Source organism: Sciurus carolinensis, chromosome 16, assembly GCF_902686445.1.
Source record: "Sciurus carolinensis chromosome 16, mSciCar1.2, whole genome shotgun sequence".
NCBI classification, from domain to species: domain Eukaryota; kingdom Metazoa; phylum Chordata; class Mammalia; order Rodentia; family Sciuridae; genus Sciurus; species Sciurus carolinensis.
The window spans coordinates 15,711,205-15,724,342 of record NC_062228.1 but is presented as its reverse complement, the minus strand read 5'-3'; the positions used below and the strand labels follow the sequence as shown (position 1 = coordinate 15,724,342).

Sequence of the window (13,138 nt, the reverse complement as noted above, 5' to 3'; positions counted from 1 at the left end):
TTGTTTGTTTCTAAATAGTGGATTGATACTGATTGAAACTAAACCTTTTTGTAAAGTTTTGAACTTTACATTAATATTATAAGAAGAAGAAGAAAAGTAGAAAATGAAGGTTGGCATGTAAGGTGTTGACAAAGCAGGTTTGCAGCCACTTTGTGCGTTCTAGATATTTTAATCCCTTGACAACATGAACGTTGCCTTATATAATTTTTTTCTCTGAGTATCTTTCTTCTTTAATCTGAAAATATATCCTTATATCTGGTGACTTTTATCAGACAAGATGTTTAGATTTGAAGTCATTGTTACCAGTAAGAAAAACAATCCTTACAAAGAATAACTAAGGTTCAACAATGTGTTTTCTATCAGAAATTGATTTTAAATCCCCTGTATTGGTTTTTATGATTATTTCGTGAATAGTCAATAGTTTACTTCTTCTCCGTTCCACTATTGGTTTACCTAACACACTTAAAATTTTTTATGGCTTTTATTTTAATTTTTTTTTTTTAGAATACTCAGTTGATATTGCACAGATGTTGAAAAGTTATAAAATATACGTGCATGTTATATTTTTTAATTCTACAGAACAGATTTGATTTTGGAAGCTTAGTTAAATGTCATTTTTGTCATATGTTTTAAATGAATGAGAGGTATTTACTTCTTTCAATTATCTAATGAATGTTTCTAATTTCAGAACTTTCTATAAAAAGTATGGTTAGTCCTGTATAAAATATAATCTCATTGCATTTTAAGCACTAAAATATTTGTGGTAGAGTAACTTCTAGCTGACACATCTAGAGTTAATAATTATTAATCTTTAAATATAGTTTAAGCAAGGGGTATATAAAATCTGTACAGGTTTTTATATGTGATACCATTTAAAATCCATTTTCATCTTTCTCAGCAAATTAATAATACTTGCAAATTCTGGGATATCCCTGTAGTCCATGTAGATATAATCTGCCAGTCCCCTTCCCCACTACTTTGAATATTCATAGTGAACCTTAGTGATTTCATCAGTTTGTCCCCACCCCTAATCCCTCTCCCCTCTTGGTGCTACTAACTGAACCCAGGGCCTTGTGCATGCTGGGAAAGCACTTTATCACTGAGCTACACTGGAGAGTATAGCGTATCTATCACTTCTGAAAAAAGCTAGGTGTCCAATTCAGGTTCACCATTATTACTGGGATTTGGTTTGGTAATTGGCTACTGCTAATAGTGAAATTGTTAGACTTAAATATAGGACGCTGCAGGTATAATACTTCCCTTCACTTTTAAATTTAAGAATTATTCTGAGATTATAAATCTTCATTAGTAAATTATGGATTGGTCTGTCAGTTTTCCTTTTGGTTCATGGTATTCTCTGTGGTCATAAAAATGCTATGAAAGAATAAAATTCTTCTATGGAAATTATTAAGTTCAAAGATAATTATTTCTCAAAAGAAAAAGTAAAAATGTATTCATATGCTACTTAAATGAGAATAATTTTAAGAAAAATTTTAAGAAAAACCTTAAGTGTATAAAAGATTGTCAAATGAAACAAAATTATGACGTTATGAAGCAGAAATATATTATAATTATTCTGCTCAATGAGGAAATAAAAACAATTATTAAAACATTTTTATGCTGAAATTTGTATTTTTAATATGCAGCAATTAAACGTAGACTCCACATTCCTAACAGATTAAAAATAATAGAGACCCACTACCAAAAAGGTGAAAGGGGAGAAAGTAATTAGCATTTTTGTTTATAGGAACTTATAAATAAAGAATATGTAGATTGGGCAGGATTATATTAGCTCTTTAGTTCTATAGAATGCCAGTTAAGCTGTTTCTTGCTAATTTTTTTTAGTGATATAATGAGTGAAAGCTTTTTGTAGATAGGTTTTGTTTGTTTTTTTTTTTTTTGTTTTGCTATTGGTGTTGAAGCTAGGGACACTCTTACCACTGAGCTACATTCCCAGTCCTTTTTACTTTTTAGTTTGAGACACAGTCTCGCTAAGTTGCTGAGGCTGGCACTATTTTAAGTACATTTACAATTACATTTTAGAAATCTGAAATGTTTTTGATATCATTTGATATTTTTTCCAATTATTTATTTATTTATTTAGTACTGAGGATTGAACCCAGGGGGTGCTTTACACTGAATTACATCTCCAGTCCTATTTTATTTTTATAATTTTTAAGACAGGGTCTCTCTAAGTTGCTGAGGTTGACCTTGAACTTTTTTTTTTTTTTTTTTGGTACTGGGGATTAAACCCAGGGGCGCTTAACCACTGAGCCACATTCCCAGTCCTTTATTATATTTTACTTAGAGGCAGCGTCTTGCCTAGTTGCTCAGGGCTTTGCTAAGTTGCTGAGGCTGACTTTGAACTCATGATCTTCCTGCCTCAGACACCAGTCAGTGGTGCTGGGATTACAGGCATGCACCACTGTGCACCACTGCGCCCACTGTATTTATATTTTAATAGGATATTATTAAGGACATTTTTATTTATGGCAAATTTATGGGTTAATATACAAGTAGGTAATTTGACTTACATATGGTTTGAAGGAAGAAAATTGTTGGAATACTCTGTAGAAATAGCAGCTGCCTTTAAACTCTTAGTCTTTCCCCTGTATCAGATAATGCTATTGTAATAATATATAGAAGCACTTTGGTAAATCTTTTTTTCTTCATCCTAAATTTATTTGCCAATTTAACTTAATATAATTTTATATATATATATTAAATTTTGGCTTCTGACTATAAATCAGTGTTCTCATGATTCCCTCCTTGGGTTCAATTAATTTGCTAGAGTGGCTCACAAAATCTTGTGCAAACACTTATGTTTCTCACTTATTAGAAAGGATATTTTAGAGGACATAAATGAATAGCAGGTGAGGTCTGGCAGAGTATTGAGCTGCAAAGCTTTCACCCTGTGGAGTTTAGGTGCACCTCTCCTGGTGCTGGAATGTATTCTTCTTCACTTTCCTGGAAGCCCCCCACACCCCCAGCACAGTCTTTTTAGATTTTTATGGAAGCTTTGTTATGTAGATGTGATTGATTAAGTCATTTGGGCCATTCATGCAAACTTCAGTCCCTCTGCCCTCACTCGTGATGGGAGGATGGGACTGTTGAGTTCTTTCCCCTCAAACATTTGGTGGGGAAAATATACATGTATACATATATACATATATATATATATATGGTATACATATATATCATAATATTGCAGCCACATAACTTGCTTTTGAATTCATTGTTTTCCACATGTACTTTCCACTTGTTGTGGACATGGATCCTGTGATGTTCATATTCTGCCTTCTCAGGTGCATGACACTTAGATTCAAAAAGAATGGGTGGGGTAAAGCCATTTTATACAAATGCAAGTTCACAGCATTGATGCTGTGTGCTTTGTGTGTTCCACTGCAAATACTACATTCTGCCTAGTTGTATTTTTCTGAACATTAAGAATATAGACTCATACACATAGAAAAATTTCATTTCATTTTTGCCAATAGTTGGAACAGATGGAGGAATGTTAGACATATTGTTCCTATTTTTTTCTAAAATGAGCTTTGTAGTATTTTTCATAAAGCAAGGAAAAAATTTTATATTTAAACCCAAAGTGGCTACAAATCAGCTCCTAAACTGTCACTGACATTAGCATCTAGATTTTGTAGTTTTTACAAATCTTTTAAAATATTTATTTACTAAGAAAACATTGCATTAATGCATGATACAAAATTGACAGATTTTTCTTTAAATTGGAATGCAGTTTAAAAGTGACTGAATTTTCTAATTTCAGCTACTGCATTTGACAAGGATACAAACAGGAAAATGGAACTGGTATCATCTTATTACTTAGGGTTCTTTGACTTAATTGTAGTTGGGTAAAATATTTCAATGTGGAATTATAGATCACATTCTTAATGGCTTATTAATTACTGTGCACTTCAGTCTTAACAACAATGAAAAATTCTGGGTGGTTGTACTTTCAAATAATTTAGGTGTTTTTGATATTTGTTTTCCTCCTTTTCTTTTTTTTTGGGGGGTGTTACTGGGTATTGAACCCAGGGGCACTCTACCACTTAGCTATTCCTTAAGCCCTTTTTATTTTTTTATTTTGAGACAGGGTCTTGTTAAGTTGTCCACACTGGCGTCGACCTTCTGTCTCCCAAGTAACTGGAATTGTAGGTGTGTACTGCACACTTGACTTGAAACATGTTTTCAATAAAAAAAGAGATTTTGGGAAAAAAAAATTAGATCTTTGACTTTTGAGTAGCTAAACATTGGCATTCTTACATTTTTTTATAATTGGTAAGAGTATTGCATTTTCATTAATGGTACATCACAGTTTTGAATTTTAATGTATGCTTTAAAACTGTGACATTGATGTCTATGGATACAAATTAATTTTAGATTTAAATATCTTTTAGTTGCTGGTCACATGACCTATTTTTATTTTGGGGGTGCACAGTTATAAACCATTTCATATATTGTACAAGATAAATTGGTATTAGTAAAATTTTACTAGTAACAACTCTCAACCTAAGCAATATTACTGTGTCTCTGAAGTTATGTTTTTAACAGCTAAAGTAGTAGTATCTTTTCAGTATGACTGCCAGTTGTCATACAGTCTGAAAATGTCTCCTAAATCGTCTTTTTTGCTAGGTGTAATAAACAGTTTTATTAAAAGAATATTTTTATAGGAATAATTATGATGCTCTCCAGAGATTTTCATACTTTAACCTTTTTTGTTAGACTTCAGCCAACTGTTAACTTCTATTAGGAAATTCCTTAATAGTCCTAAATAAGTAGTCCCTTTAAAAGGGAAAGGAAAAGGATGGTGTTAACCAATTTCTGAGCACATAATCAAGTACTTCATGTAAGAAATCCCATCTACTAATCAGCCCTTACTCTGCTTTTCATTCAGTCTTAAGTGATGGATGATCTCTATCTTTTAGAGCTCATGGTTTTGAACTTGCACTTCCAACTTCTGTAGACTCTCAGTGTTTAACTGATTTTTCTTCTACAACCCAGCACATTCCAAATCAAACCTTTTTCACTTTATTTTTCTAGATTTTACATCCAATGATAGTGATGGTACCAGTTCCATTTTGTTTCCAATTCAGTTGATTATATATTTTTTCTATTTATTTCTCATTTTATAATTGATATCTGGAATAATCAGCAGCTCTTCTCATTTATTTTCTCATATTTTTATTCCAGGATTTGCCTCTGAAGCAGGGAGTGTCTGCATTAAAAATGACCTGTAGTTCTCTGCTTCATAGGTTAGAAACTTATTTTAATATTTTGTGGCTAAGCACAGTCCCACTTTTCAAATTCTATAATGAATTATTTAATTGGCATTGAATGTGGACCACAAACATATATTTCATGTTGGGGTTTTCTTTATTACTTTAAATAATTAAAATTCAGCAGAACGTCCAGCTGAGGCAATAAAAACTTTATTCTTGCTTTACAGCTTAAAACATTAAATTAGATTTAAAAAAATCTTATTGATTATAATGCAAATAAAATAATGCTATTTGGACATTTTAAAAAATTTTACATTTCTTAGGCCTTGTATTGCTTGAAGCATTTATATTCTAAAACGTAACCAAATTCCAACTATTCATTTTGGGGAAAAACAATCAGTTCACAAATCACATATTCAATGGGACTGCTAGCCAGCATAGGTGAAAACATGTATAGTATATTTACTCTTGAATTATACACTGCAGATGCTTCTTCAGCTCCCTCCTCTTCCTCCATGGGCGGTGCTTGCAGCTCCTTTACCACCTCTTCCAGCCCTACCATTTATTCTACCTCAGTCACCGACAGCAAGGCTATGCAAGTGGAGAGCTGCTCCTCAGCCGTGGGGGTAAGTAACAGAGGGGTAAGTGAAAAGCAGTTAACCAGTAACACAGTTCAGCAGCATCCATCAACCCCGAAGAGGCACACAGTTTTGTACATCTCACCACCACCTGAGGACTTGCTGGATAACAGTCGGATGTCCTGCCAGGATGAGGGGTGTGGATTGGAATCTGAGCAGAGCTGCAGTATGTGGATGGAGGATTCCCCCTCCAACTTCAGTAACATGAGCACCAGTTCCTACAATGATAACACTGAGGTACCTCGTAAATCACGAAAACGAAATCCAAAGCAGAGGCCGGGGGTCAAACGACGAGATTGTGAAGAATCTAATATGGATATATTTGATGCCGACAGTGCCAAAGCACCTCACTATGTGCTTTCTCAGCTTACCACGGACAACAAAGGCAACTCAAAAGCTGGAAATGGGTTGGTATTCACATTTTTTTAAAGTTCTATCACCATTATGCAAAACAAAAAATAAATCATTCCCAACTTAATTGGTCAGCTCAAGTTTGCATATAAAGCAGAGGTGCTAATTTTATCATTGAAATACATGAAAATTTTAACTTAAAATTATCAAGTTTTACTAGAGAAAAAATAAAATAACAGTAGGTTATAGCAGTAGGTATATTATTATGAGGATAGGTAGTAGAAAATGCAAATAATCTGTTCTGAAATAACTTCTAAATTTCAAATAGATTTATATTTTAAAAGAATTTTTAAATATTTTTACTCATTGACATAAGTAGCAATGTAATGACTCTACACCAACTCAGAAACATTCTCCAAAAGCTAATTTATGTTCTCTTTGAGATTTTATCTTCATATGGTTCATTCCATTTCGTTTTTTGAAAGAATTTAGATTTTATCTTTGCTTTTTTTTCTTTTTGCTTGATTTTAAAAACAAGAAAAAACTGAAGTGGTGGTTTGATTCTAGTCATTCAGATTTGTGTGTTTTAAATTTTTTTTCTTGAATACGTTGTGTCAATTCAGTACTTTTTTTTTTTTTTTTTAAGAAAATCACTACTTCTTTTTCTGTGATTCTGGATTACTTATTAGAAGATGCTGTAACAGGATCATGGTACACATTCTGAGTTTTTGTTCATTTGTGGCAGTTCATACTATTCGCTAAATATGTTTCAGTAGCTGTGTTACAGGGTAGTTATTGCTATAATCAGACTAGTATGGCTTATTTTAAACTTTTTATTTTTTTAGTACTTTAATTTGTAAAATTTATTTGCTAGACTTTTAAAATTAAAGCTTCCTACAGTTTATTCAATCTAGTTTAGTAAAATTTAACTGATTGGATTTTGAGAATTACTTTTTTGTGAAGCAGGGATGTGATTATGAGCCTTTCATTGACCCAGAATCCCTTACAATTTCAGTTTGTCACAAATAGCCACCCAGAAACTTTAGATTGGTTTCCTACATGATGGTATCATTGATCTCTCTTATATTAAAAATCTGATTGACTATTACAGAGAATATTATTAATATATTTGAACTTTTCCTTAAATATTCCCTCTGTACATTTAAAAAGTAATATCCATCATTTAAGCAAGAATTAATCTATGTTGATTTCTTTTACACTTTCATTTAATATTCCTTCTGGGTGATATAATTTAATAAAAGTGCTTTTCTGTATTAGAAAGTCTAGGGAAATTCCTAAAAGAAAGCAAGGTATATTCTTTCCTAAAATGTTACCATTTAACAGAGTAAAGAATTTCAGAACATAATATCTATAGAAATATTACATACAGAATAAGACTCTAAAATGATGAATATCATAGGTCACTTAAGTAAATGTGACTAGTAGCACAGATCCAAAAAGTTCATGAATATCATTAAATATATGTACATATATTTATTTGGCCTCAATGGAGAAGGTCTCATAAAGTTCCTGGGAGAGATTTTCATATTTATACTAAAAAGATGTTGAAATTTCACATTAAGAGCAAATAAAAGTTTTACTTAGGGATAGTCAACATAGTGATTTTCAGTTGCTAATTAAAGAGAACTTGACCTACATCTTTTTTGCTTCTGCTTTTGTATGATAGATGTATCTTAGAAATGATTTGAGGTTACCCAGGGAAAGTGTAATGACATTGGTCAAGACAAAATCTTTCATGAAATTATTCATGGAGCAGAAACTCCATCAAGCAGAAGAAGAAATGTCCAGCTTCTTAGGTAATGGAAAATTATTTGACACTAGCATATGGAAATGATGAAGAAGTTTAAAATTTGAATTTATAATAACTATAGGAGGAAAGGATGAAACCATATATAAAATGTATGGAAAAACGGGCCTCAGAAACAATTTTCCAGAGCATATCAAGCTGGTAGCCCATATTCTTCAATAATGAGCAAGATGTTAGAAACATGAAATTTTAAAATGTTTTGAGAGATAAATTATATAGCCTTAGCACTAATGTGCTGTAATTTGCAATTCATGTAAGAATTTTTTAGAAAATGTACTTTAAACTACATTGTATACAGTAGTTTATTGATCTTCAAAATAGAAGATAAAATGGATATAAAATATCAATATACTTAATAAAAATGGAAACACCATTTTTATAACTAAAATGTTAGTTTCAACATTAAAAACTGTTCAGTATTTAAATACTGCTAGCCATATCATGCTTAAAATCTTCCGTTAAATGTCCTAAGAATTGGTAGTCCATATCTCTTCTAGCTATTCCTAAGAAGTTTAAGATATGATTTCATGTGTATGTGAGACCTATTAGGCATTTTATAGTGAAAATTATTTTTGTGACATAGATAACCTAAAAAGATTATCTAGCACAAGGAATAAGAATGTCATTTTAAGACTTCTGAATAGAATATGCCACAATAGTCAGAACAGTAAATTTTCCTTTTTTAGTTGTTATTTTGAGGTAGAATCCCAACTTAAAAGTATAGCTCAAGGATAGAGTGCTCTTCTAGTATGGGAGAGGCCCTGAATGTAATCCCCAGCATCACCATGGGGTGGGAGGGGATGCATAAAATTTTATATAACTATTGCTACTTTGTTATTTTTGCTTAAGCCATTGTGCCTTAAAAATATAATTGGAGTGACTTCCAAGAATTAGTTGATGTTTTCATTGTTTTACATGTCTGTAGGTCTAAATATGCATATTTTTCATTTAAACTTAGAGAATATAGATAGTTTTAAGAAAAGCTGTTATTCAGAAATTGCGTAATTCAATATGTTCACCTTTTTAGAACTTTTGTGTTACTGGGGCTGGAAACTAGAGCCTCACGCATGCTAGGCAAGTGATACACCATCCAGCTAACCACCCACACAGCACACTGGGGATTGAACCCAAGGACACTCTAAGCACTGAGCTACAACCCTAGCACTTTCGATTTTTATTTTGAGATATTGTCTTGCTAATTTGTTGAGGCTAGCTCAAACTTGATCATCTTGCCTCAGCCTCCCATAGAAGCATGTACCACTATGGGTGGCTGCTATTTGTCTTCAAACCTTGTTGTATGTACTTTGTTAACTCACTAAACAGTCTGCATCCCAAATAAGGTATTTTGTTTTACTAGAATAATAAAATTTTTTTCCATTTGTTTATCCTTTAAAATATTGCAAGCTTGACTAGCTTAAGTAAACTTAAGATCCCATTCTGGCCAAATTAATTAATATGTCATACTCATTTTCTCTATATTTCCAACTAAAAATTTCCCTTTTTCATTATAAAATTGCTAGATATAAATTACAAATATTTGAAAAATACAAGAAAATAGTCCATAATGTAGTAAATTGACTTTATTATCCTTTAACCCCTTTGTGTGTATATGTGGGGGGATGTTTTACATAGTTTTAATAAATAAATTTTTTAATTTGATATTAAAGATGAATATAAAACAGTATTATTATAGAATTTCATTTGCAAGGAATTACACACTATTCAGACCAAATGTTTGAATTTCTATCCAGAATGATGAAAAGCAAAGCAGGGTTTATTGCCCATTGTTCCAGCTTCAACTTGATCTTCTTGTTCATAGAATTTATTCTTCCAGGGCCTTTTAAAATGACTTACACAGGTAATCTTCAACTTCATTATGTCAAACTTATATGAATTGCATTCCTTGTTCAGTTAGGATCTGTTCTTTCTCATCTTACTGTTTTTCCTCTGCTTTCCTTTCTTTGTCCTTTTCTTATTCCTATTTGCCTTTATCAACAAACATTTCTTCAGTTCCTGTTACAGTTCATGAACCTGATGATTAAGCACAGCACTTGTCCTGAGAACTCTTCCTTTTATTTAGTCATTCTTTTCTGCATTTCTGTGTCAGTTTCATTGCCTCTTTTCTTCATTCTTCTGCCCCTTTTCTAGCCAAGGGGTTTGCCAATCCTGTCCTCATTTCTATTGAGGATACAGCCTTTCTTACCTTTGTTCTCAATGCTAGAGGCAACAACTTGGTTATATCTCTGGGTGGACATTAAAAGAGTTTTAAGGCTGTTTAGTTCCTGTGTTTAAAGTTGTAATATTCCTCCTGGGATCTGGTTACTTTTGGAGAAGATGTTGTCCACTGTGTCTCCTGGTTTTTGAACCTTCATTGTGAGTCAAAATGTATTACAGGCCCTGACTATTTAAAAATATACATGGATAATTTTAAATGTATTTTGTGTTGCTCAAAAAACAAAACAAAACTAACAGTATTGTTTTCTACTTATTTTCATTACATATTTGCAGTGCTTTAGCTACTTTTTCAGATTAAATGTGCTAGCCTGAAGTCCTAGCCACCATTTGGAATATTGGTTTTTTTTTTTTTTTTTTTTTTTTTTTTTTTAACATAGTTATACCTAACATGCACTATTAACAAAAAAAATTTTGAAGCACAATTTTATAAAGTTATATTGTGAATGCTATCAAGCCCAGATTATAATATTTTTATTGAGACATTTTTATGGAGAGCTTTAATCAGTTAACTAATCATAAATAAGAACATTCTAAAAAAACATACTTCTAGGAAATACTAGTTAGAGCAAAGCTAATTTCTCATTAAAAAATAAATCACTGATTTTTTTTTAATTCTGATTTTCTCATTTTGATTTACTGAGAAAGAAATCCAAAGGAATATGCTATATATATACCATCGTTGTTTTGGGCTCTGTGTGTATTTGTGTGTGTTGGAGGTTGGTTTGGTTTTGTCTTTTAATGTTCCTTTTTTTTTTGCTTTGGAATTCTGATAAGAAAGTAATAATAGTTACTTTTAGCTATATGTAAGAACTCACATATATATGTAATTTTTAAAATTTTATTTTTACTGAAGTATAAGTATAGATCATAGTGTATTGTACGCAGTCTTCCTCCTTCTTCCTGCTGGTCACATGTATTCTTTCTGTTTCTTGTCCAACTTTCTTTTTTTACATCATAGTTAAATTTTGTTGAAAAAGTTTTGAAGATACTTTGGTTATGTAATGTACCTTCCTTTAGGTTGTACTTTATTTCGTCAGTAAGCTAAGCAGTTGTTTTAAGTGTTATTGCCTATTCTGTTTCTTCCTTTATCTTAATTTTATAGAAAACCGTTTTTGATATTTTCTTCATGTTGTGCTTTGATTTCTCAGAACATTGGACAACCAAAAAGGAACTGGAGTAAAGAAGAGCCCTATGTTGTGTGGACAGTATCCGGTTAAAAGTGAGGGAAAGGAGCTGAAGATAGTTGTACAACCTGAGACCCAGCACCGAGCTCGGTACCTGACTGAGGGCAGTCGTGGCTCAGTAAAAGATAGAACGCAGCAAGGCTTTCCTACAGTAAAGGTGTTTATTTTATTTAGTAACGTATGAAGAATTTTCTCCAGTTTTACCAATTTTTTATTTTCAACCTCAGCCAAAGCTGTCTAAAACAGGAGAGTAGAATTATTGGCTATAATAAAATTGAAAATAGAGTAAAAGGCTAATTGGACTGTAAACCAAATATCACATTGATACCATTTGAGTGTTAGTCTAAATGAAAGATGAGACTATGTTCTCAAACGTAAAATATCTACAAATCATGAATTATCGTTCTCTTAAAATTTATACTGGATTTAAATTCATTCCAAATTTCATATTTAAGCAGAAATTTTAAAGTGAATGCAGAGGTATAGTGGATATTTTAAAGACTTGGAAAACAAATCTTTTGAGATGACTGAATTAATCAAAACTATTCAATCTAGAAGGGTTGGTCTATATGTAACATGTTTGAGAAATAGGATATAAATTAAGTATTAATATTTTCAGAACTCAGACTAAAAGTAAAAAAAGGTTTAAATTTCAGCACCGGGAATATCTTTTTTGGGGAATACTGGAGTTTGGACTCAGGGGCACTCAACCACTGAGCCCCTGCCCTAGCCCTATTTTGCATTTTATTTAGAGGCAGGGTCTCCTTGAGTTGCTTAGCACCTCGCTTTTGTTGAGGCTGACTTTGAACTCACTATCTTCCTGCCTCAGCCTCCCAAGCTGCTGAGATTATAGGTGTGTGGCACCTTGCCTGGCTTGGAATACCTTTTTTTTTTTTTTTTTTTTTTTTAAATCTTGAAATTTCCCAAGCTTGGATTTATTTTGGTTACAAAGAAAATTGTTGAAATAACTGGCAAATTTTGAATAAGATTTGTAGAGTAGTATTTATAATTTAATTTCCTTATTTTGATCATTACACTCTAGTTATATAATTTCTCATTTTTAGAAAATGTAAGTATTTAGGAATAAAAAGGCATTGTGTGAAAAGGCATCGTGTGCAACCTGGAAATGGTTCAGAGAAAAACTCTTATATACCTATATTTATCTACAAAGAGAGGAGAAGAGATAAAAATGGTAACGTTTGGGGAACGTTTTCTAGGAATTCTTTTCACTACTGTTACAAATCTTCTGTAAATCTAAAATTGTCAAAATAGAACATTTCTGAAGGAAAAAGGAATTTTTAAAATATTAACAAATAATAGCATACTTGATAAAATAAACTATGGATCTGTATAAGTGCAATTAAGTGAATAAATTGAGTGTTGGATGAATAATAAAGATATTTACAGTCTCCCCACAAAACACTTAAGTACAAAGTAAAACCCTACTTGTGATAGCTTGATATAAAGAATATTTCTAACGGGGCATTGTGGTGCCTGCCTGTAATCCCATTGACTTGGGAGGCTGAGACAAGAGAATAACAAGCTTGAGTGAGACTCTTTTGAAAAAAAAAAAAGAAAAACTGCTGTGGAAGTCGCTCAGTGGTAAAGTGCCCCTGGGTTCAATCCTTGTACAGCCAAAAAAGGAAAAGAAAAGAAAAAGACAAA

The 13,138-nt window shown here is 32.0% G+C and overlaps 1 protein-coding gene across 4 annotated transcripts in view; it reads left to right on the top strand.

The window, feature by feature from the left end:
* Positions 1-13,138, top strand: part of Nfat5 (nuclear factor of activated T cells 5) — a 108,936-nt gene that overhangs the window by 53,360 nt on the left and 42,438 nt on the right. For 3 of the 4 annotated variants that reach the window (XM_047527316.1, XM_047527317.1, XM_047527315.1), the window contains 2 exons: positions 5,724-6,282; positions 11,438-11,630. In XM_047527316.1, coding sequence (XP_047383272.1) covers positions 5,724-6,282; positions 11,438-11,630 — 752 coding nt within the window. Of the gene's footprint in view, positions 1-5,208; positions 5,271-5,723; positions 6,283-11,437; positions 11,631-13,138 lie in introns of all 4 variants that reach the window. The other variant, XM_047527318.1, reaches the window with a different exon arrangement.